General features: G+C 45.9%; 1 protein-coding gene and 1 long non-coding RNA gene across 4 annotated transcripts in view; one reads left to right on the plus strand and one right to left on the minus strand.

Annotated features, from left to right (window-relative positions):
• Nucleotides 1-2143, minus strand: part of Snx27 (sorting nexin 27) — an 89458-nt gene extending 87315 nt beyond the window's left edge. The window contains 1 exon segment of the mRNA XM_052730167.1: nucleotides 1682-2143. Coding sequence (XP_052586127.1) covers nucleotides 1682-1986 — 305 coding nt within the window. The 5' untranslated portion in view covers nucleotides 1987-2143.
• On the plus strand, nucleotides 595-20182 carry LOC128105203 (uncharacterized). Of its 3 annotated transcripts, XR_008216286.1 has the most exons (5): nucleotides 1827-1941; nucleotides 7198-7367; nucleotides 7466-7577; nucleotides 10383-10523; nucleotides 13973-20182. It is a non-coding gene; the product is annotated as an uncharacterized LOC128105203 (long non-coding RNA). The 3 variants fall into 3 exon arrangements; XR_008216287.1 differs by lacking the exons at nucleotides 1827-1941; nucleotides 13973-20182 and adding an exon at nucleotides 595-1099 and having other exon boundaries at nucleotides 10383-13785; XR_008216285.1 differs by lacking the exon at nucleotides 13973-20182 and having other exon boundaries at nucleotides 10383-13785.
• Nucleotides 20183-23855: the final 3673 nt, after the last annotated feature.

Here is a 23855-nt window from a genome sequence, read left to right on the forward strand (position 1 = left end):
GCCACAGATTTTGAGATATCTAGAAAATAAATACTTAGGTACTCAGGAGCAAGGCATCAAAAAGTCATTATTGTATTCAACATCTTAATGCTCCCCACAAAGACTAAGAATATACTGCCAGAGAATATTAGAAAATAGTAATATAGTAATAAAAAGTAAGCATCTATTTCCAGAAAGGTCAGAGGAAATGCACAAAATCTCCAAACACATGTATTAATGAGCTACTCTTTCTTGGAGTGCAAAGATGAGGAAGCAGAATGAATGATTCCCCAGAGTAAGAGTAATGGGCACAAAAATGGGGAAAAAGGGAATGCCTTCTCTGCAAGGACAGACAGACTCTCAAGATAAGTACAGACCGTGGGCCAAGCTGTTTTACAAAAATGAAAACAGGCAGCTGTGGAAATTATAATTAAAATGAAATGATAAAAAGAAAGACTGATGTGGGAAAATCCCATCATGGAAGGAGAGAGCCCCTGAGTTTGGGGGGGGGGCCGGGGGGGGGGGGGGGACTGAGACGCAATATAGATGCAGTAAGGAGAGAAGTACGGGGTTGGAGAATGGAGACAATGAGTGCACACAGCACCTACAAGTCAACCAACAACCACTGGACAGGTTTAGTACAAGTACAAAATCACAAACACAAGTCAGGGCGGTGGAAGTGTGCACTCAAACTGCCAAGACAAGGCAACATCCTGGGAGCTTGAAGGAATGTGGTGATGAAGGAAGACACTTCAGGAGAAGGTGGGTTCAAAGAGCAGAAGGGGCCTTAGGAAGAGAAGGGAAAACGATCTAGAGGAACAAATAAGATAAAGGGTAGGATTGCAACAGCACAGACCAGGAGGAAAATGGAGAAGGCAAAGACCCAAGGCGATTGCAGTTCAGAGGGAAGTCGGAACTAGGAAAGCACTACCACAAACGGCACTCGAAAGTGTAAGGAGCGGTGCACGTGGGAAGACAGGGAGGCAGAAAAGGTGCGCACTCAGAGGAATGTGGCCATGGAGAAACCAGGCTGAAAATCGGGCTGCAATAATATCAGGATCAGAAGAAAAACTAGTGTCAACCCCTCCCCCCAAAAAACGCATGCGATGAGGATGATAAGGTATACTCGAGATTGTGTGACTACAAAGAAGCAGGGAGAAAAGGCCAAGCGGTGGATACAAAAATGTCGGTGTGCTTTACCATAACGGGGGAGTAACGAAGGAAAGAAGGGGGGGGAGGCTAGGGGAGGGGAAGAGAAGATGCCTCCAGAGAAAAAGGAGCTGACCACAGGTCCTAACGGGTCTAGAGGGCAGAAGGGACAGTCCACAGGGTCTGAGGGGAGTGGCAGAGACCAGGAAACTATGATGCTAAAGATGAGAACTTGGGGAGAACACAGTACTGGCTGGGTCGAAAGGGAGACTCCGTCAGTAAGGAGCAGAAAGCAGCATGCCATAGGAAAAGGCAGAGGTTGAGGACAGCCAAAGGCATGGGGACGGCGGGGAGAGCTCTGGGATGGTGGGGCAAGGGCACAAACTGGAGACGCCAGGAAGGCAGAAGACTCCAAGGCGAGCCGCGAAGGCCCGCCGGGGGGCGAGGGTCGCGGCAGGCTCGCGAGCTGGGGGAGGTGAGGCCTGAGTGACAGGGTGGGGGCCCAGGACAGGCGAAGGGTAAGGGGACGGGGCGTGGCGGCCGCGATACTCACACCTCCAGGATGCGGTCCCCCTTGCGCACCCCGGCGCGGTCGGCCGCCCCCCCGGGCAGCACGGCGCTCACATGCTGCAGCGGCGCGTACAGCTCCCCGTTGATGCTCCGCAGTTGCCCGCCCTCGCTCACTTGGCCCCGCACGTTGAAGCCGTAGCCCGACTCGGACTTGACGATGCGCACGACCCGCGGGCCGCCGCCTCCCCCGCCGCCGTTCCCGGCGCAGTGGAGCCCAGACCCCCCGCCGCCGCCTCCATTCCGGTGAGGGGCTGAGGGGTGAATCCCTTCCCCGTCCTCGTCCGCCATCTTGCGAGCAAGCGAGCCGTCCCCCGCCCCCCTACGCCTCTACTCCTCCTGCGCGCGCCCGCCCCCCTTCGGCAGCCGCGCGACCCCGGCGCGCGCCCGCTCCGCCGACCGCTGGAGCTAGATGGCCACCGCGCTGCAGGGGGAAAGGGGAGCAGGGGCGGGGGAAGCGGACGGTTAGGCGCTGTGGGGCTTCCTGGGAGATGTAGTTCGGGGGAGGGGGGGTGGGGTGCATGACGCATCCGGGAACAAAGCCTTCTGGGAGTTGTGGTTTATTGGGCTTTGGGCTCTGGTAGGGGTTTCCTTGGTAGGTAGGTAGGTGGTGAGCATCTTTTGTTTTGGTTTGGTTTTGATTTTGGTTTTGGAGACAGAGTTTCCATATGTAGCCTTGGCTGTCCTGGAACTCACTCTGTAGACCAGGCTGGCCTCGAACTCGGAGATCCTCCTGCCTCTGCCTCCCAAGTGCTGGGATTAAAAGCGTGAGCCACCACCTCCAGGCTTACTTTATTCCTTTCTATAGAGTGGAAACATTTCCAAGTTGAGTGTCGTAGGCCCTGACCACTTAGGGGAGCAGCATTCATCTGAGCTCTTTATTTACATGGTGCTTGGGTGGGTAAGAACTGACACATGCTGAAGCTAATCGTGTTCCCTTTGTCTTTGATTTGTAAAATCTTGTGTGTTCTACAGCATCTACTAAACAGTAACAGATTAACTTGTGACCTTATCAGTAGGGTAAAATCAAATACTAGACTAGAGTAGTAATTGCTCAGATTGCTGTTTTCATTACTCTGGTCTTACTCTTCTTGTTGTGACCAGGAACTCTGCACATCATCAAGTTTATATTTTGGTAGGTAGCCAAAAACATCAATTGCTATGTTTTCAAAGAATTCTCCTACGCTATTGGGAGAAATGAAATAAATGAGATAAAGTCAACTTCAAAACTATTGCTAAATTGAAATTATTGACCACTCTAATATCCAGTTCTAAATCATAGAGGCTGTCGTTTGGCTCCACACACACTTTTTGTATGCCTGTATATAGTTTATGTGAAGTTGCAATACATAAAAAAAAGTTGTGCAAAAATAACTGAGCTTTTGATTGTGTTACATAATTGCTGACTTTGGCCATACTAAGGTTCCGTTTCCTAATACATGAAATAGGGAACCAAATTCGCAATCTGGTTCTATCACTCGGTTGCTGGGTCATCACCCAAGATGAATATACAAATGAATGAGTAATTTAAGACTGCGATGAATCACAGGCACCAACTAGTGGCCTACTTGATGCCACAGAAGGCAGAGGCAGGTGGATCTCTGAGTTCGAGGCTAGCCTGATCTACAAAGTGAGTTCCAGGCCAGCCAGGGCTACACATGGAAACACTGTCTCGAAAAACAAAACAAGAAAGAAAAAGAAAGAAAGAGAGAGAGAGAGAGAGAGAGAGAGAGAGAGAGAGAGAGAGAGAGAAAGGGAGGGAAGGAGGGAGGGAGGGAGGGAGGGAGGGAGGGAGGGAGGGAGAGGAAGGAAGGAAGGAAACTTCTTTGTCCTAAAGGGATTCATTACTTCATCTTTCAAAGCCACATGCTAACACAACCCCACAACTCTGAGAAATAACCGTGCTGGAGTAACCAGCCAGGAGTCTGCATTCTTGGCATACAGCAGAAGATGAGCAGAAGCACCAAGAACTCTTTCTCAGCATTACCATGTGCCAAGCACTTACATCTGTAGCTCATTAACTCCTTACAGCACTATCACGTTCCCTATTTTGTAGATGAAGAAAGATGCTTGGAGAGGTTGCAGTTTATAAAAGCAGCAAACACCCTCCTGAAAGAGCTTAGGGGCTATGCAGAGTTCTTAGGATTACAGGTGATACAGGAAGTCATAGAGGAATTTAGAGATTTTGAAAAACACTGGAGACACAAAGTCACTACAGTTAGAGCCTGCATATGAAGGTAAAAAATGTTTTGAATTATAAGCAAAAGGAATAAAGGTGACCTTATTTTACAACAAGGCTAATGAAGAAGATTCTTGGTTAGTTTTCAAATGCTGCAATAGTAGAGCTGCAGTGAGCTTTGCTGCAACATAATGATGGAATTTGGTTTGAACATGAATCATTTGGTTTGAACTGAACAGTGGGTGGAAAGAATGTGTTGCTGAAAGAACTAGTTTCTGTCAATCCCATGCCTTTAATCCCAGCATTCAGGAGGCAGAGGCTAGCCAGTCTCTGTAATTTATTTATTAAAAATATACTGAAAGGGAACTGGAGAGCTAGCTCAGTAGTTAAGAGCACTGCTGCTCTTCCAGAGGTCCTGAGCTCAATTCCCAGCAATCACATGGTGGCACACAACCATCTATAATGGGATCTGATGCCCACTTCTGTCTGATGCCCTCTTCTGTCATGCAGGCATACATGCAAATAGAGCACTCATATGCATAAATAAAACTTTTTAAAAATATAAACTGAATGATGTAGCTAGAGTTTTCCTGCCTGGCCCACAGTCAGGGCAAATCTCTCTCACCTGCCAGTCCCACAGCCGTCAGACCCGACCAAGTAAACACAGAGACTTGTATTGGTTTCAAACTGTATGGCCATGGCAGGCTTCTTGCTAACTGTTCTTTCAGCTTAAATTAATCCATTTTTATAAATCTATACCTTGCCACATGGCTCGTGGCTTACCGGCATCTTCACATGCTGTTTCTCATCGTGGTGGCTGGCAGTGTCTCTCTGACTCAGCCTTCCACTTCCCAGCTTTATTCTCCTCCTTGTCCCGCCTACACTTCCTGTCTAGCCAATGGCCAAACAGTGTTTTAATTATTGACTAATCAGCAACACATTTGACATACAGAACATCCCACAGCAGAATGAGGCCAAGGATGTCAGCCAGTTGCCTAGAACACAGGAAGCCCCTGCTTAAATTCCTAGTAGCACATAAACAAGATGTGATACACTCCCAGCACTCAGAGCATAGAGGCCTTAGGAAAATCAGTTTAAGGTCATCATCCTCGGCTATAAAACAAGTTCAAGGCTAGCCTAGGCTATAAGAGACCCTTATTCATGTGTGTGCATGTGCGTGTATATATGTATATATACATAAAAACAGATATATATATATAAATACATGCATGCACACAGATACTGAGTGTACATTCTGTTCTAGGCTTTATTAACAGTGATGAGAGATGCAGAGAGAAATGAGAAAGCTACAGACGCCAAGAAAATCAATAGTATGTAGTCAGACATGAAACTGCACCTGCCCCTCGTGCGGCAGTTCCATTTCTCAGAGTTCATTTCCACTCACACACCTGGGAAATAACACTTTTATAAAGAAATTCATTTCAGTATTGTTTGTATTCACAGTAGTTTGGAAACAGCCTAATAACAGTCATTGATTAAATTGTGATACATCCGCAATGGAAAACTGAATCACTTTAAACAAAAGGAATAAGGAAGCTCTTTATGGTATGGCATGAAATGAGCTCACAGAGACTGTGCACAGTCCCGTGAGAATGAGATGGAACACAGACTGTAGAACATAATATCGTTTGTGTATAAAAGAGGAACCGTATAACTGTATCTTTAGAAATAGTCACAAGAAACTGATAGCATGGATTACTGCTAGGAAGGGAGACTAGACAGCAGGATGGGAACAGAAGTAGGAGAGAGACTTTTCACATTATTCCTTTTCATTAACTCTTCTCTAACTTCCAAATTTTCAGTAGAATGAATGTGGTGATACATTGTGTACCCTAATAAACTTGCCTGAGGATCACAGAAGCAGATCTGCACGCACATGCACACACTAGTTCTTACCTCTACAAAATCCTCAGCCTAAAGAGAGTGAGTTCCTGTTTCCTCACACCTTATATACCTTTCTCTGTCCAGACATCACTTCCTGGGATTAAAGGTGTGTGCCACCACTGCCTGGCTCTGTTTCCAGTGTGGCCTTGAACTCACAGAGATCTTAATAGCAAAAGACAAAATAATACTAACAATTAAATCACAATGAGAGATGTGACAGAGACCTGCACAAGCTCCTAGGAGAAAGAAACCTTCCAAACCTAGAGGTGAGGACGCAGGGGAGATGTTGTTATACACAAGAAGAGCTCACAACACAGAACATGATGGTGGGGGGCGCTGAGGTCTGCACGACCATCAGTGCAGCGTGAGAATCCACAGCTCAGGAAGACTGGAGAGTCAGATCTTTCGGGGCTCCAGAGACTGGATGTTGTTCATGCCCAGGAATTGGAATTTCATTCCTAAGAATTTAGGGGGCCTTTGAATGCTTCTTGGGTAGATTATCCAAACATTTATCACGCTTGCACTTGAGGAAGTTCATGCTACAGGGCGTGTGGAGAATGAATTGAGATAGATAATTAAGAAGCAGCTGCAGTGAAGCGGGAGGGTTAATGGGATTTGAGCTAGGGCAGTAGCAGTGGGGATACAAGGAGGGGGACATGGGAGAGGAAAGACTCGGAGCCTGGGAGGATGTCAGCCCTGGGACAGAGAGGAAGCCATGGTCCACAGTCCCCCAAGACGAGGCACAAGAAGGAGGAGGAGGTGTGCAGGGGAGAAAGTACTTGGAGCCGGGTGGACTTGAAGGGCCTGTAAGAGGTCCAAGAGGAGTTGTCTAACCATTGTTTGGACACTGGGCCACAGTACAGTTTTGGGAGCCTTTGGCTCTGGGTGGTGACAAATGGCAGAGTAAGGTAGACCACACATTGAGCTAAGATGGGTGCGGAGTGCAGAACTTCTAGCCACATTGTAGAAGACTCAATGAGGAAAGAGATCAATGAAAAGCTAAGAGGAGTCAGGGACCCAGGGTACTCAGACAGAGTGGGGTCTGGGAAGTCAATGACACTGTCTTCAACATTGGACTTGGACCATTCATTGTTTGCAGAGCACATCCCACCTCAGGGCTCAGTTTACCCTCACAATAACCATGTAAACAGAAATCATCCCAAGAAACTAGGCTCGGATAACAGCAGACCACAGGCACACTGCTAATTAACCAAGGACTGAACCTTGAACCCAAATGTTCCAACCGAAGCCAGGCCACTCTCATTCCTCTGTCCATCTTCTTTTTGGTTGAATAAGTTCTCCGTACCTCCTGCGCCCTGAAGAGGCAGTGGTTCCCATCTCCCTTCCAGCAGGGATACTTAGGTGGAAAGCCCAGCTCTGCACTTCCGCTCACACAGCCTTTTGGTCTTATGCTTTAGCTTTTTGCTGCTCTGAAGTCTCCTCGTCCAAGCCGGAGCTGAAGTCTCCCTCCAGTGTCCCTGAAGACTCCAGCTACATCTGACATTTCCCTTTTCTAAATTCCTGAGGCAAATACAGTTCCAGGTGACCCCTAATGAGTCATGCTCTTGTGTAACTCCCTCCCTTGAAGGTGAGTAGTGTGACTTGCTTCTGGGCAATAAAGTGTGCCAGAGGTGACAGCTGTGTCACCCCCATGGTTCTGCGGTGTAATGTAATGTTCCTTCTTAGTCAGACTGGTCCTGATGGCTTAGTGGAAGGTTGAGAACCGTCTCGGGAGAGCCACATATGTGAAGCTTCAGGGGACTTCAGGACCTGAGTGACTCTTGGGGACAGCAAAAAAGTAAGTCCCTCCATCTTATGCCCTCATTAAACTCTGCCAACAAGCACACGAACACGTGGAAGAGGATCCAAGCCCCACAAAGGACAGTCCAGTAGCACCTTGATTGTAGCCGAGTGAGATCTGAGTAGAGGGCCCGTGGCGTTTTAAGCTGCTGAATCTGTAGTAATTCATTATACTTCAAAAGAAAAATCAATATAACCCTTCACTGCATTTATGGTCAGCACAACTCAGTTTAGAAACAGCAGCAAGGGTCTAGCTGGGTTTTTACCTTCCCAAGCTGAATGTAAGCTTCTGGAAAACAAATGAATTGGCCGTGTATGGTTAAGAGCACTTCTTGTTCTTGCAGAGGTCCCGGGTTCGATTCCCAGCACACACATAGTGCCTCATAAGCATCTATAACTCCAGTTCAGTAGGATCCCACACCCTCTTCTGACATCTAAGGGCGCCAGACGTACAAGTGCTGCATACCTACTGGTGTGACTCACACAGAAAGGAAAGCGAGCAGGCTCCCAAGCAGCCTTTCCCAGCATTCTCTCCTGTCTCCCGTCTAATATGCTAAACCAACGACTGACAAAACACACACACACACACACACACACACACACACACACACACACACACACACACACAACAAAAACAACTACCATGACTAGTTTTAGTCAGTTCTTCCTCCTGGGGCTTAGAGTAGACCTGTCACAGGACGTATAGCTTCCAGGGAACACCTGACTCCAACTGAAGCCCTGTAAATACAAAGGGCGGGCTGCAGCAAGAAGGGTGGATTTGGATAAGCTGCCACGGGGTGCCGCTTCAACTTCATGTAGATACTTCAATAAATAAATAAATAAGAATGTACATGGCACTTACAAAAAAATAGTTTAGTTTTAAAAAAAAATGAAGCACATGCTCCAACAGGGTAAACCTTGAAGATAATGCTGAATGAAATTAGCCAGTTACAAAAGACAATTTTACAGTTATAGCATGATGTGGTTATTTTTCTATGTGGCATGGACAGAAAGTGAAATGGTAGTTACCAGCACTTGAGGAAGGGAGGAACAGGAAGAGAATCTTTAAGAGGTACCAAATTTGGATTGGGAAAGGTATGAAAGAACTGTGGGGATGGGTGGGGGTGGGGTGCTTGCACAACACTGTGAAAATAATTAGTGCCACAGCCACACACTTCAAATTGGTTAAATGTTAAATTTTCTGTGTTATCTAACTTACCACAATAAGAGAGACTTTCTCAGAAGGCAGAGGCAGGAGGATCTCTGTGAGTTCGAGCCAGCCTGGTCTCTGTAGCAAAATTGAGGACAACCTGGGGCTACATAGAGAAAGCAGTGAAAATATTCAAGATACAAAGCGAAATGATTTTGTTAAGCTTGAAAGCTGTGTTAGTCCATGGTTGTTCCTAACAGTGCTTATGCCGAACTTCACCCACCTTTACCTGTGGATGAGAACCGTTTACCAGCATTAACCACTGCTTATTTCCAACCTGTACCATTGTCCCCTTTCCTCAGACCCTCAGGTGGGCTTCATGGGCTTTTTGATTTCTTATTTATTTGTTTATTTATTTTGTTTATTTGAGACAGGGTTTTTGTGTGTAGCCCTGGCTGTCCTGGATCTCCCTCTGTAGACCAGGCTGGCCTTGAACTCACAGAGACCCACCTGTCTGCCTCCCTAGTGCTAGGATTAAAAACTTGTGCCACCATGCCCAGCCTTATTTATTTTTTTAATGTATTTACTGGTAGAGTTTCTCTGTTTAAACTTGGCTGACCTGGAACTGACTGTGTCGACCAAGTTGATCTCAAACTCATGTTGAACCTCCAGCCTCCTGCCTCTTGAGTGCTAGGATGTGATGGTTTGAATTCGAATGGCCCCCAGAAACTCATATGTTTCAATACTTGGTCCCCAGTTGGTGGAACTGTTTGGGAAGGATTAGGAGGTGTGGCCTTGTTAGAGGAGGCATATCACTGGGGGTGGGAGTTGAGATTTCAAAAGGCCATGTCATTCCTAGTTAGCTCTCTCTGCCTTGAGGTTGTGTCTCAAGATGTGAGCTCTCTCAGCTATTGCACCAGTACCATGCCTGCCTGCCTGCCGCCATGCTCTCCACCATGATGGTCATGGACTCTAGTCCTCTGAAACTGTAAGCCTCACATAAACTCTTCTTTTATGAGTTGCCTTTGTCATGGTGTTTTGTCATAGCAGCAGAAATGTAACTAAGACATGTGGTTTATTATCATTATTATAGACTTACTTTACTTTTACTTATGTGTTTGTGTGTGGGTCTCTCTGTGAATATGTGCATGAGGACAGTGCCAACAGAGGCCAAAGGTATTAGATTTCCCTGGAGCTAGAGTTACAAGTGATTGTGAGTTGCATGACATGGGTGGTAGGAACTGAATCCAAATCCTCTGGAAGAACAGTATGTGCTCTTAACAACTGAGCCATTTCTCCAGCCCTACGGTTGTTTTTTTATTATTGTTGTTATTATTACTATTACTGGAATTATTATTAATCTTATTTGAGATGGGTTCTCAATGGCTTCACAATCTTTGGCTGGAATCATCCTTCTGCCTCAGTCTCCCAGGTGCTGGGATTACAGGTGAGTGCTACCATACCCAGTTACATTTCCAAAGTTGTTTTGACTGATGCAATTCAAGAACCACCCTTAAAATTAAATAATAATAGTAATAAAATCATTGTAAGGGAATGTTGTATGCAGACTGGAATCAACTGCCATATCCACTTCAATTCCCCTTGAAGGTCACCTGCTCATTTATTCCTTTGTTTTCTGTCCTCTTTCAACAGAGCTGGCTCACTTCAGAATATCTATGCCAAGAGCCTTTGGGACAGGCAGGCAGAGAGGAAGTCTCCAAGCCACAAAGAAGCCCAGGCACAAAGCCTGAGTGGGTGTTTGCAGCTCTCGAAAAGTCTGTTTACTGACAACATGTATGTGTTCATGCTTACAGTCCCTCGGACGTTTGGACATGAGGCAAAGCTGTGAGAGCCGTACGGAGAACGGCGGTGGGGATCTGACCAGCAGGAATGGCTCAGTGGTTAAGAGCACATACTGTTCTTCCAGAGGACCTGGGTTCAGTTCCCACCACCCATGTCAGGGAGCTTGAGGACGCTCCAGACAACACTACTGAAAACCAGCCTGTGTCCCATATCCAGAGATCAGCAAAATGCCTATCTGGCTCAGTCTATAAACCTGGAATTAGAGATCGTCTATTTACTTCAATTCAGTAATTCCAGGCAATTTTCCTAGAAAATATCATTGACTAAGACTTCCCCAACCCCTCAAACCCAAGCCCTGGGGCTTACTCTGAGAAGATTTTTTTGGTTTTGGTTTTTTTGTGGGTTTTGTGTTTTTGTTTTTGTTTTTTTGGTTTTTCAAGACAGGGTTTCTCTATGTAGCCCTGACTGCCCTGGAACTCGATTTGCAGACCAGGTTGGCCTCAAACTCACAGAGATCCACCTCCCTCTGCCTCCCAAGTGCTGGAATTAAAGGCGTGCGCCACCACCGCCCGGCTTTGGGTTGTGAGTTGCCATGTGGGTTCTAGGAATCGAATCCAAGTCTTTTGGAAGTGCAGCCAGCACTCTTAACCACTGAACCATCACTCCAGCCCCCCGAAAGTTCATTTAAATCTCTTCTGGAGTTAAAATGGGTTTTGATCCGCTTCTGTCAAGTTTTCTGCTTGGTTTGGTTCTGGTTTGGTTTCTGAGACCGTGGGGCCCTGGCTGGCCTGGAACTCACTGTGCCACACTAATCTGGCACTTGGTTTTGGTTTGTGGGAGAGTCTCACTACGTAGCCTAGGGTGGCTTGGAATTCATAACCACTGTGTCTCCCAACTGGCTGAGATTACAGGTGCCAGCCACCCTACCCAGCTCCATCATTTCTAAATAATATGTTCCCTCCAGTGCACAGACATTAAATACCGGCACTCAGTTCTCTCCATTCAGCCCCTGGTGCCAGGCAAGTGCGCCAGGGCTCCCTCCAGGAGCGATTATCTGTTCTTCAGTGATCCAGGACAGCCACCTTGTAAACATCCTGCCGGTCCCAGACAATTCACTGTGGTTCTCCCAACACTGGTGCGGTACCCACCAGCCACTAGGTACTGGACCAATGCTGGGACAGGGAGACAAATCACCTCTGCCATTTAGGACTTCTCCTCAGCCTGGGCTAGAGGCAGACAAGACAACAAACAGGTAGTGTGGAGTGGGAGACTATGTACCAGGTGCTGAGGGAGCACTGCAGAGGATGATAAACACTGTCCGGCATCCTGGGGGTGAGGTGGGGATTCACCAACAGGCATCAGCTGTCGGGGTTCTTTGGTTTTGAAACAGGGTCTCACATTTACCAGGCTAGCCTCAAACTTGTCACGTAGCTTGGTTTTATGTGGTGCCAGGGGTTGAACCCAGGGCTTTGTGCATGCTAGGCAAGTACTCTATCAGTTGAACTGCGTCCACAGCCCTTGTTTTGTTTTTCGAGACGGGGGTTTCATGTAGCCTAAGATAGCCTCCAACTTAGTTTGTAACCAAGGCTGACCATGAAATCCCAATCCTACTGCCTTCCCTTCTCAAGTACTGGGATTACAGGCAGGCACTATTACTGCTCAGGATTGTTGGTTTTTTTATTTGGGAGGGGTGTTCCTGCCGTGTGCATCTGCGGAGGTCAGAGGGCAGCATTTGGGAATCGCTTCTCTCCCCCATATGGGCCCCAGGAATTGAATTCTAGTTGCCTGCCTTGGCTTCCCTGCCGGCTCCCTTGCTGGCCCAGGGTTTTGTTTGTTTGTTTTGGCTTACAGTGCGAGTGTGGGGGTTAGAAGTACAACTTTCAGGAGTCAGTTCTCTCCATCACAAGGGTCCCCAGGATCAAACTCAGGTCACTAGCCTTGGTAACAGATTCCTCACCCCCAGTCCCCCAGCCCAAACCATCTCTCCTGGCTTCTGAGTGGGGATTAGAAGAAGGCAAAAGCATACAGCAGAAAAAAGTGAGGAAAGGTAAACGGTTTCTCAGAAAACAAGCCGCACAGTAGCAGAAGTCCAGAAACCAGGGGGAGGAAAGCTTAATCGCAGCTGTCACATCTCCATGGCCAGGGGAGGGGAGCTCAGCCCCGTTGTTGCTGAGTGAGCAACATTATCTTTCTATTCAGCTGTCACATCCTTAAGTCTGTTCTGTGGGTCTCTACAAGATTCCAAGGCAGCGTAGCTGTGGAGAACTTTTCAGAGTTGCTTCTCTCCTTCTGCTTTTACGTGGGTGCCAGGCATTGAACTCAGGTGGCCATGCCTTTTGAACAGGTGTTTATTATTTCTTCCTTTATTTGGGAGGGGCAGGCACATGTGGAGGGCAGAGGATAAGTGATTTGACCCACTAGTCCAACCTGGAACTCCTTTTTTAAAAAAAAATGTATTTTTTGGTTTTGTTTTGTTTGTTTTTTGGTTTTTTGAGAGACAGGGTTTCTCTGTGTAGTCCTAGCTGTCTTAGAATTCGATCTGTAGACCAGGCTGGCCTCCAACTCACAGAGATTCGCCTGCTTCTGCCTGCCGGGTGCTGGGATTAAAGGCGTGCGCCACCACCGCTGTCGCCGCCGCCGCCGCCGCCGCCGCCGCCGCCGCCGCCGCCGCCGCCGCCACCGCCACCACCAGGCTAAAATATGTATTTATTTGTGTGTGTGTGTGTGTGTGTGTATGCATGTGTTTGCACACATGAGTGTGAATGCCCATGGAGGCCACTAGAAGGTGTTGGATCCCCTATGGCTGGAGTTACAGGCAGTTATGAGCCACCCTACATGGACGCTAAGAACTGAACTCAGGTCCTCTGTAAGAGCAGCAGATGCTCTTAACTACTGGGCCATCTCTGCAGCCCCCAACCTTAATCTTTTGATCCTCTGACCTTCACTCCCTCACGTGCTGGCATTACAATTACGTACGTGCCACCACACCCAGCTTGAGTTCTCAGGCAGCTTGTGATTATACAAAATGTTGACAGTCAATGACTGGAACTCAGACAACCTGCTATTTGAGAGAAGCAGGACCTGGGGTTCAGATTAGTGAAATGCCTTACCACGTCCTCACAGGGTAAGCCACACCAGCACCCAGCCCTCCTGACCACCCACGCTGAGCTTTCCCCTACGCGTGCTCAGGCTGTGATTGTCATCCAGTGAGCGCAAGAGAATCCCAGCTACAGCATCCTCTCTAGGAAAAAAAAAGGGGGCGGGGGGGGGGGGGGGAGCTTGACAGAGTTTTCTGGAAACCTCCAGAACTGATTCTTTCATGAACTTATTTAACATGAGCAAATGAATTGACATTTATCCAGGAACTCTAACAAGAGGAAGTTCAACACCAAGCCTTATTAATGAGATTTTTTTTTCTTTTCTTTTCTTTCTCTATGTAGCCCTGGCTGTCCTGGAACCCACTCTGTACACCAGGCTGGCCTCGAAGTCACAGAGATCCACCTACCCCTGCTTCCCGAGTGCTGGGATTACAGACATACACCACCACTACGCAGCATATATGAGATCTTTTTTGTTGCTGTTTTGAGACAGGGTATCGTATAACCCAGCTGTCTTCCAATGTGCTATGTAGTTGGGGATGTCCTTGAATTCTGAATCCCCCTGCCTCCACCTCTACTGCCTCCCAAGCACTAGATTACAGGCATGTCCCATCTTGTCCAGCTATAAATGAGATCTTAAAATCAGCTTTCATTGTATCAAAATGTTTGCAGCCTCTAGAATGTTCCCAGAGGTCTGCCTCTGATGACACACGTAACCAAGCAAAACCAGCACAGGGAGACGCATGCAGTTTTTAAATAAAACTTACTTCCCTATAATCCAACTTCTTTTTAGGCCTGGCCTTTCTTCTTCTGGTGCTGGACCTAATTTGTAAAAATCCCTCATTTCACCCTAATTCAGCTGTTGCCCTTTGCTAAAAAATAAAAAAATAAAAATAAATTAATTTGGTATTTACATCATGAGAACTCCTGAGGCCTCTGCTTTGTCCCATGGGGCTCGTAGTGGCCACCTGCCCAGGTGCTCGAGGACATGCTGCCCTCTACTGGTTTCAACCTGGAGGTGCAGAGTGCCTCCACTTGGCTCACCAAACTCTTCAATGAGTTGAAAGGGACTTCAGTCTAACCCTCTCCCCCCACCACCATTTTTTTTTTAATAGTAGAGAATCTGAAGCTCAGAGAGGTTAAGACTTTTGAGTAAGGACACACTGAGGTTAGAGAAGGAGCCAGGCAAAGAGCCCACGCTCAACAGAGGACGGGGAAGGAGAAACAGTCACCTCTTCAAATGTGGAAAGGCACAATGGCACTTAAGAACTCGGGGCTTCAGGGCTGGAGAGATGGTTCAATAGGTAAGGGCGGTGCTTCCTGCCTTGGTAGAGGACTGGAGCTGGGCTCTCACCTCTCATGTTAGGGGCTCACCTGTAACTCCAGCTCCAAGAACATCCAATGCCCCCTGCTGGCCTCTGCAGGCACCTGCATTCTGCATTCTTACATACATGGACGGACACACACACACACACACACACACACACACACACACACACACACACACACACACACACACACCTTTAAAAAGAAAAAACACGGGGCTGGAGAGATGGCTCAGTGGTTAAGAGCACTGGCTGTTCTTCCGGAGGTCCTGAGTCCAATTCCCAGCAACCACATGAGAGCTCACAACCATCTGTAATGAGATCTGGCGCCCTCTTCTGGCCTGCAGGCATATATGCAGGCAGAATACTGCATATATAATAAATCTTAAAAATAAATAAATAAATAAAATAAAAAGAAAAAACACAAGGGGCTGGAGAGATGGCTCAGCTGTTAAGAGAACTGGCTGCCTTCCAGCGCACCCAGGTTCAATTCCCAGAATCCACATGGTGACTGACAACCATCCTTAACTCCAATCCCAGGGGATCTGTCACCCTCTTCTGGCCTCTGAGGACACTGCACATATGTGGTGCACAGACATGCACGCAAGCAACAAACCACTGACACACATAAAATGTAAATAAGACCTCAAAGAAAAAAAAATTTAATGTGGGGTCACTGGGGATACAGCTCAGTAGTAAAGCTCCGCCCAGAATGTGTGAGGTGCTGGGTTCAGTTCCCAGCACCCTCACACACACACAACTGTGAACTCAGGTGAGTCAGGTGATCCAAAAGGCTCAGGAGGAGCTTGGGGAAAGCAGAACATCTCCCCATCTCTCACTCTCCACACCCCAATCTTCTACAAGGGACAGTACTCTAAGATATACCAGCACAGGGTCAGTGAAGATTAGATAGTTATAGTTATAGTTTTCCTTGTTAAGATTTCAGAAAAGAAACTCACCAAAGAGGTGTAAAGTGTATAAATTTAAAAGACATTATAAGATAGTTTTCTGTTAGTAATACATGTTAGGATAGAAAGTGATTCAGGTACATTTTGGACTTAACAAAATAGGATAGATAATGGAATATTTTCTCTGAGTTTGTCAAATGCAAATGGACTAGACATTGTTGATATATTTATTGCTTGTATATGTGGTATATAGTTATTGTACTTTTGGATATAGTTTTTCTTATATTAGTTATAACTTTTTTATTCTTTTTTATTTTTATTAGAAAAAAGGGGGGAATGTGGTGATATTTTATTTGTATGTTAATAAATAAAGTTTGCCTGGAGATCAGAGGTCATAGCTAGCCATAAACAGAAGTCAGGCAGTGGTAGCACATGCCTTAATCCGATCACATGGCAGGCAGAGTCTCTGTGTGTTCAAGGACACAGCCAAGCGTGGTGACACACGCCTTTAATCCCAGTGCCAACCATAGAGACCTGGAGGTCTGTACAGACAGGCAGTGATGAGGAAGTGAGGTGGCTGGGCTAAGAGCCAATGAGAAGGCAGAACAGGAAGGCAATGAAGGCACAGGTTAGACAGGAAGAGGCTCTCTTGGGAAGCCTAAAGTAGCCCTCACTTGCCCATGCCCACCTGGACCCACACCCACCCTTACCTGCACCCACCTTTGTGCCCTTAAATCTAGATTGGATGCTTTCTGAGCTTTCTTTTAGAAATGGTGTGGGACTACTTACCTGCTGGCATACAGATGTCTTGTGGTACTACTTAGATTAATAGCATTAATTAATAATTAATTAATTAAGGACAGGTTCGCTGAATTTCCCTTGTAATCCTACAGTTAAGCCCTATATATTAAATGCTCAGAAATATTTACTCACAATAAATCACATATTCAGTGTCCACAGTGTGCCAGACATGCTCACTGTGTAGCATAGAGCTCAGAGAATCATCATGGGCTTTGGCTCTTACTTATTGTGTTATATCTTCTTTTCTAGCTCTGCTATTTGGAAAAGTTACTTGAACTCTCTAAGCTTTAATTTCCCCATTTGTAAAACCAAGATGATAATGTCTACTTACTAGGAATATTTACTGAGTGCTTAGAGTGAACTAGGCACCATCTAGTTCCCATTTGACAGAGGAAGAAATCGAGACACAAGAGAGCAAGTCAAAGGATGCACAGATAGACAGAATGGATGGAGCTAGGTCACGGGCAGTCTGGCCCCATAGCTCCACGTGTAATGCTGTGCTTTACTCCCTCATAGCTGAAGTAATGGTCTGAACAGAGACATATAAGGGGGCTGGAGAGATGCCTCTGTGCTTCACAGCACTTGTTCTTGCAGAGGACCAGCATACAGTTCCTAGAACCCACATGGAGCTCACAATCACCTGTAACTCCAGTTCCAGATGATCTGATGCCCTCTTTTGGTCCCTGTGGGTACTGCACACGTGTATATAAGCATACATGTAGGCAAAAGCACTTGTACACATACGATTTTTTTAAAATATCTAAATCACTGCTGCTAGATGACCAAATGCAAGGACAGTGAATGACAAATGAGTGCCCCGGCCAGCGGGGTCTTCAATGGGGTCCTAAAGGGAGGGCCGGTGAATGAGAGGGACAAGAGACACAAAGAATGAGAGCAAGACAGGACGTCTAATCAAGCTCCAAAATTTTATTTTTCTCTCAAGGCATATATAGGTAGGCAAAGGGGGTTGCGAGCAGGAAGGGACTTAACTATGGGGGTTGCAAACAGGAAGGGACTTAATTATGGGGGTTGCAAGCAGGAAGGAACTTAGTAATGGGGGTTGCAAGCAGGAAGGGACTTAATTATGGGCTGTTCGGCCAGCAGGAAATGTTGCTCTGAAGGTTATCTATCTACCCTTGTCTAACTGCCTAATTGCTTAACTGCAGCTCATTCACCTGATATCTGAGAAGAGGTTCTGGTATCTGTGAGAAGAGGTTCTGGTGCTATGGAGACTTAAGCAAGGCCTAGATCTAAGAAAAGAGGAGAGAAGCCCAAATATGGCGGCCTGTATGTCAAGGGTCACTTAGGCTTATGGCTCCCGTCAAATGAGATTCTTTATTGCTGGTGCTTGCTTGACTCTTCCATAAGCATATTGGGACACACAAGCTACCTGTTTCTCATCCCCTGGGATCAACTAAGAGAGTAGACAAAATTCTTTATCGTTTTTTCTATGTGTATGTGCACTATTTGCATGCCTGGTACCCTCAGAGGCCAGAAGAAGGTGTCAGATCCCCTGGGACTGGAGCTGAAGGCAGTTGTGAGCCACCATGTGGGTGCTGGGAATCAAACTCAGGTTCTCTTGAAGAACAACCAGTGCTCTTAACCACTGAGCCATCTCTCCAGCCCAAGAACACTCTTTTTTTTAAAAAAAAAAATCTATTTTTATTTTATGTGCATTGGTGTTTTGCCTGCATGTATGTCTGTGTGAGGGTGTCAGAAGCCCTGGAACTAGAGTTAAAGGCCGGTGTGAGCTGCCATGTGGGTGCTAGGAATTGAACCTGGGTCCTCTGGAAGAGCAGCTAATGCTCTTAATTGCTGAGCCATCTCTCCAGCCCCCAACAAAGTATTTTTTTTAAAACAGGGTCTCCCTATTGGGCCCAGGCTGTTCTCCTGCCTCACCCTCCTAAATGCTGGAATTTCAGGGATGTATCACCATGCCCAGCTGGAAAGAATTATTTAAAAAGCAAACTGAAGCTGGGCATGGTGACACACGGATCCCAGCAGTTCAGAGATGGAAGTGGGTGGATTAGACGTTATGGTCAAAGCTATACTCTACATAGTCAGTTCAAGAACTGGCCAGTCAGAACTATACGAGACCCTGTCTTTAAAAAAAAAAAAAAGAAAGAAAAGGTGTGTGGTGTGATGTATACTCACAATCCTAGTACTCGGGAAGCTGGGGCACGTGAGGTCTTTCTGGCTATCCAGAGAGACCCTCTTAGAACCAAAGCGGAAGAGGGAGCTGGAGGAAAGGGAGGAAGACAGGGCTGGTGCAGGTACTCTTGCAGAGGACCCAGGTTTGGTTCCCAGCACCCACATGGCAGTTGACAATCACCTGTAACTCCAGTCCCAGGGGATCTGATGCCCTCTTCACCTGTAACTCCAGTCCCAGGGGATCTGATGCCCTCTTCACCTGTAACTCCAGTCCCAGGGGATCTGATGCCCTCTTCACCTGTAACTCCAGTCCCAGGGGATCTGATGCCCTCTTCTGACCTCAGTCACCAGGTATGCACCCGGTGCGTATACAGACATGCAGGCCAAACACTCATACAAATCAAAAAATTCAATAAATCTGAAAAAAACAAAAACAAGTGGTGCCTTCGGCACAGAAAAATCCTGGTTTCTTCTAAGTCATTGTGTGGCTAGGCACTGTGTGGACTAATGACAGCCTTAGTGTTTAATCACTTGCAGTCTAATTAGGGAAAGAAGCAAGCAAGGTCTGGATTATAACGCAAAACAGTGTTACTATGTTCTACAACAGGATGGTCCAGATGGTTTGCATGAACTGGGTGGGTTCCAGAGGGACACAGCACAGGTTTGAGGATTCTGGGAGGACCTCAAAGAAGAAAACTCAGGCCAGGCATAGTGGCCCACCCTTTAATCCCAGCACCCGGGAGACAGAGGCCGGTGGATCTCTGGGAGTTTGAGGCCAGCCTGGTCTACAGAATGAGTTTCAGGACAGCTAGGGCTACACAGAGAAACTCTGTTTCAAAAAAAACAAAACCGAAAAAAGAAGAAGAGAAGGAGAAGGAGAAGAAGAAGAAAAGGAGAAAGAGGAGGAAGCAGAAAGAAAAAGAAAAACCAGAATCTGGCATGGTGCCACACACCTTTAATTCCAGCATTCAGGAGACAGGGGTGGGAATGTGTAAGTCTGAGAGAGTCCTGATCTACATAGGGAGTTCCAGATTAGTCAGGGCTACACAATGAGACTCTGTCTCCACAACAAACGATTCTTTTTAAATGCCTAAGAATCAATGGGTAAGGAGTGAATCTGAGCTAAGATTGATGGGTTTTGACGTGCAGTGAGACAAGGGAACTCGGGAATGTTCGTTTACGCTTATGTTTGCCCCGCTGTTTCTCACTGCTGTACAGCTGCTGACTTAGCATACTTACAACTGTGCACATATAATTTCATTTCAAAATTATATTTTAATACTTTGTATAAAGGAAAATTTGGCTCATTATGGGACTTGTAATTTATACTTGTATTCTTACATACAATGATAATTTAAATTGCTTTCTCAAACTACACACACACAAATTTTAAAACAAAAACAAAAAAAAGTTTCCTTGAATGGAAAAAGTTAAATTATAACGCTGTTGAACTTTTTAAATTTATGATTTTTTTTGGTTTGTGTAATTACAGTGAATTATATTTTAATTCAATATAATATTTTTAGAGTTAATTAGGATATAATTATTTAAAAAGCTTAAAGACGGTGGGACACACCTCATCTTGCAGGGCCTTTGCCTCAAAGGTCTGAAACCCTGGCTTTCCCACCACACCGAAGGCAACGTAAAGCAAAGCAAACCCTTCGACAAGAGCTTAAGTGGCGGAGAGTCAGGCCTGACAAACAGACATTATGCAGCCTGCACATCGATTGAGCACTCTAGCTAGACAGAACAGACCCAATTTCATATACATACTGCAGCTCAATGGGAGGAAAGGCATTTGAACAGTGGCTTAAAATTTTGGGAAAAAAGATATGCCAATTACCTTGATTAGTACACCTTGTAGGCGAGTGTTGAAATACTGCATTAAGCACCGTGAATGTATACTATTCTTATGTACACAGAATTACTATTTTAGAGTTCTATGTGTAGTATGTACACACACAGGACTTAGCCTTAACCACATACCTAAATAAACTCTAGATAATTAAATACTTAAATTAACTGCAGAAAAATTAGAAGGAAATACAATTACATATATAAAGGTGATATATATTTAGAATGTTCATATTAAAGATCACAAAGGGGAGCTGGAGAGATGGCTCAGTGGTTAAGGGCAGTGGCTGCTCTTATGGAGGAGTTCAATTCCAGCACCCACATGGCAGCTCACAACTGTCTGTAACTCCAGCTCCAGGGGATTTAACACCCTCTTCTGGTCTCTATGGACACCAGGCACATACATGGTGCACAGACACACATGCAGGCAAAACAACTATGCACATAAACTAAAATAAAAAATTGTTTTATCAAGATCACAAAGGAAAACATTTTAGCCCCAAAATATAAAAATTGAGTTTTTAAATTATTTTTAAGTAATGAAGTTAAAAAGACAGTTGCAGGGGTTGGAGAGATGGCTCAGTGGTTAAGAGCACTGACTGTTTTTCAAGAGGACCGGAGTTCAATTCCCAGCACCCACAGGACAGCCAGCTCACAACTGTCTGTAACTCCAGTTCCAAGGGATCTGACACCCTCACACAGACATACATGCAGGCAAAACACCAATGCACCAATTAAAAAAAAAAAAAGGCAGCGGCAACATTTAGTCAATAAACATAAACAAGTTAATAGAAATACTAAGGACCCACTAAGGGAGGTCACAGTCTTTCTCTGCACGTATTTATTAAGCTCCTCCCATCTCTGTGGGGCACCATGCCTTGAAGATCTAGGAAGGGCCCAAGCTGTAAAACAAGTGTGTGCCTGCCCCTGGGGATCTGTGTTAGGTGGGATAAGGTAGGAGGCAATTCAGAGAAAATGTCACTACAATTGGCCTGGGAAATAAAAGCTGTCTTACTAGCTCAGACAGAGATACTGAAGGGTTCATCAAAGACTCAGTTTCCTTCCATTTCTCTCAGCACAACAGGTTTGTTGTGTGTTTATCACAATATCATAAGTAAATAGATAAATTAATTAGTTAGTTAGTTAGTTAGTTAGTTAGTTAGTTAGTTAGTTAGTTAGTTAAAATGTGGTATGTTTGCTGGGCGATGGTTGTGCACACCTTTAATCCCAGCACTCGGGAGGCTGTGACAGGTGAGTTCAAGGCCAGCCTGCCTGGTCTGCAGGGCAAGTTCCAAGACAGCCAGGGATACACAGAGGAAACCATGTCTAAAAAAAAAAAAAAAAGGGGGAAACATACAAAAAAATTAATATGTTCGACAATAGGGAAATGGGTAAGTGAGGATGAACTGCGCTTGAGTATTTTGTATCCAGTACAAATGCCTGTTCTGAAAACTACGCTGCATCCGGGAATGGTAAAAGTCAGGGACAAAAATCTTATGGACACTTGCAACAGTTTTGCCAAAGGAAAAAGACCGTTCCTAGCCAGGCTGAAATAAGCACTCCGGGATGTTACCCCTGCTGCTGAAGTGGGCGTGTCTTGGTGCCTTGCTACTCTCAGTCTTCATCATCTCAGTTTCCCTCTCTCGGCCAGGCTGTATCCCCACGCCTCCTGCAGAGTCCCATCGACACATCTGCTGGTACTGTCCCTTTCACCTGACATGCCCTCCCCTTTGACCTATCAATCCATCAAATACTTTTTTGTAGCTGTGCATGATAGCACATGATTTTAATCCCAGCACTAGTTCGAGGTCAGCCTGGTTTACACAGTGAATTCCAGGACAGCCAGAGTATGCAGTAAGACTATTGCCAAAAACACAAAACAAAACGAAAACAAAAACTTGCTTGTAGTTGATTAAAAGTATGCTGTAAGCCACAGCACTTTGGAGACAGAAGCAGCTAGATCTCTGAATTCAAGGCCAGCCAGGTCTGTGTAGTGAGACCCTGTCTCAAAAAAAACAATAAAAATAAAAATAAAGATCAAGAGTCCTAAAGAAGGCTTATGGTCACTCCCACCACTTCCCCCAAAGACCTTCAGCTGGGCTCCCTGTCCCCCAGGGATGCCAGCTGATTTCCACTGCGGGCTTTCCTCCCGAGCTTCCTCCCAGGCTCAGCTCCTCCAGGTTCAGCTCCTCCCAGGCTCAGTTCTAGGGTCGAATCCTTTCTTATCTCTTGGCTTTCCTTATGCTTCACTATTACTCACTGTTCACAGGTCAGCCCCAGCCACTTATCTGGAGCCTACCCACCCAACACAGCCCTGTCCTATAGCATTTGACTCAATGCTGCACAGATAATAGCGGTGGGTTTTTATTTATTTTTAAAATTCTTCCTTTGCCTCTTTTCCCCCCATATCCTAGCAGTAACAATCTCCGTATTTTCTTTTCTTAAAAGACTTATTTTTATTGTTTGTAATTATGTGTGTGGGTCTGTGCACACAGGCCAGAGGCATTGGATCCGCTGAAGCTGGAATTACAGACAGTTGTGAGTGCGCTGCCGTAGGCAAGTACTTGGTATTTTTAGACAAGATTCAAATAAATCTTCGGTGGTAACTTGAGGTGCAGGGCAGCAAGGCATGGCTTCATTAGTAATCCAGGCTTAAGGCAACAGGCTAAGGGTGGGCTGTGACCATGGGACAGGCCACATGTGAGATTCTTCAAGAGAGGGAACTTTGGCATGTTGACAAACCAGATATAATTAGATTATGAAATGGAAAGAGGAGTCAAAGATGATTGAAAATGTCTAGTCTGATGGGTTATGACTCTAAGCAGAGAAACTGAAGGTTGATGTGATAGCTCACACCTGTTGTCTCGGCACATGAGAGACCAGCACAGGAGAATCAGGGTTCAAGACCAGCCTGGGTTACATACCGAGACCCTATCCAGGAAGGGAGGGAGAGAGGGAGGGAGGGATTGTAAAGGAGGACAGAGTAGATGAAAGCCAATTACAGACCTCCTGACCCGGGGATTATACAGTCAAGGAGAGAAGTCAATTTTTTTTTTCAACTGACCAATGTTTTGCAAAACTTTCCCCCCAGTAATGTATTTTACATAGCATGTCAGTTAAAACACAAAACCACACTGAAAGTTACCATACAGACAGAAGAGTTCGGCTGGGCCCAGAACTCCCGTG

Source organism: Peromyscus californicus, unplaced genomic scaffold, assembly GCF_007827085.1.
Source record: "Peromyscus californicus insignis strain IS unplaced genomic scaffold, ASM782708v3 Scaffold_9__1_contigs__length_137607984, whole genome shotgun sequence".
NCBI lineage: Eukaryota > Metazoa > Chordata > Mammalia > Rodentia > Cricetidae > Peromyscus > Peromyscus californicus.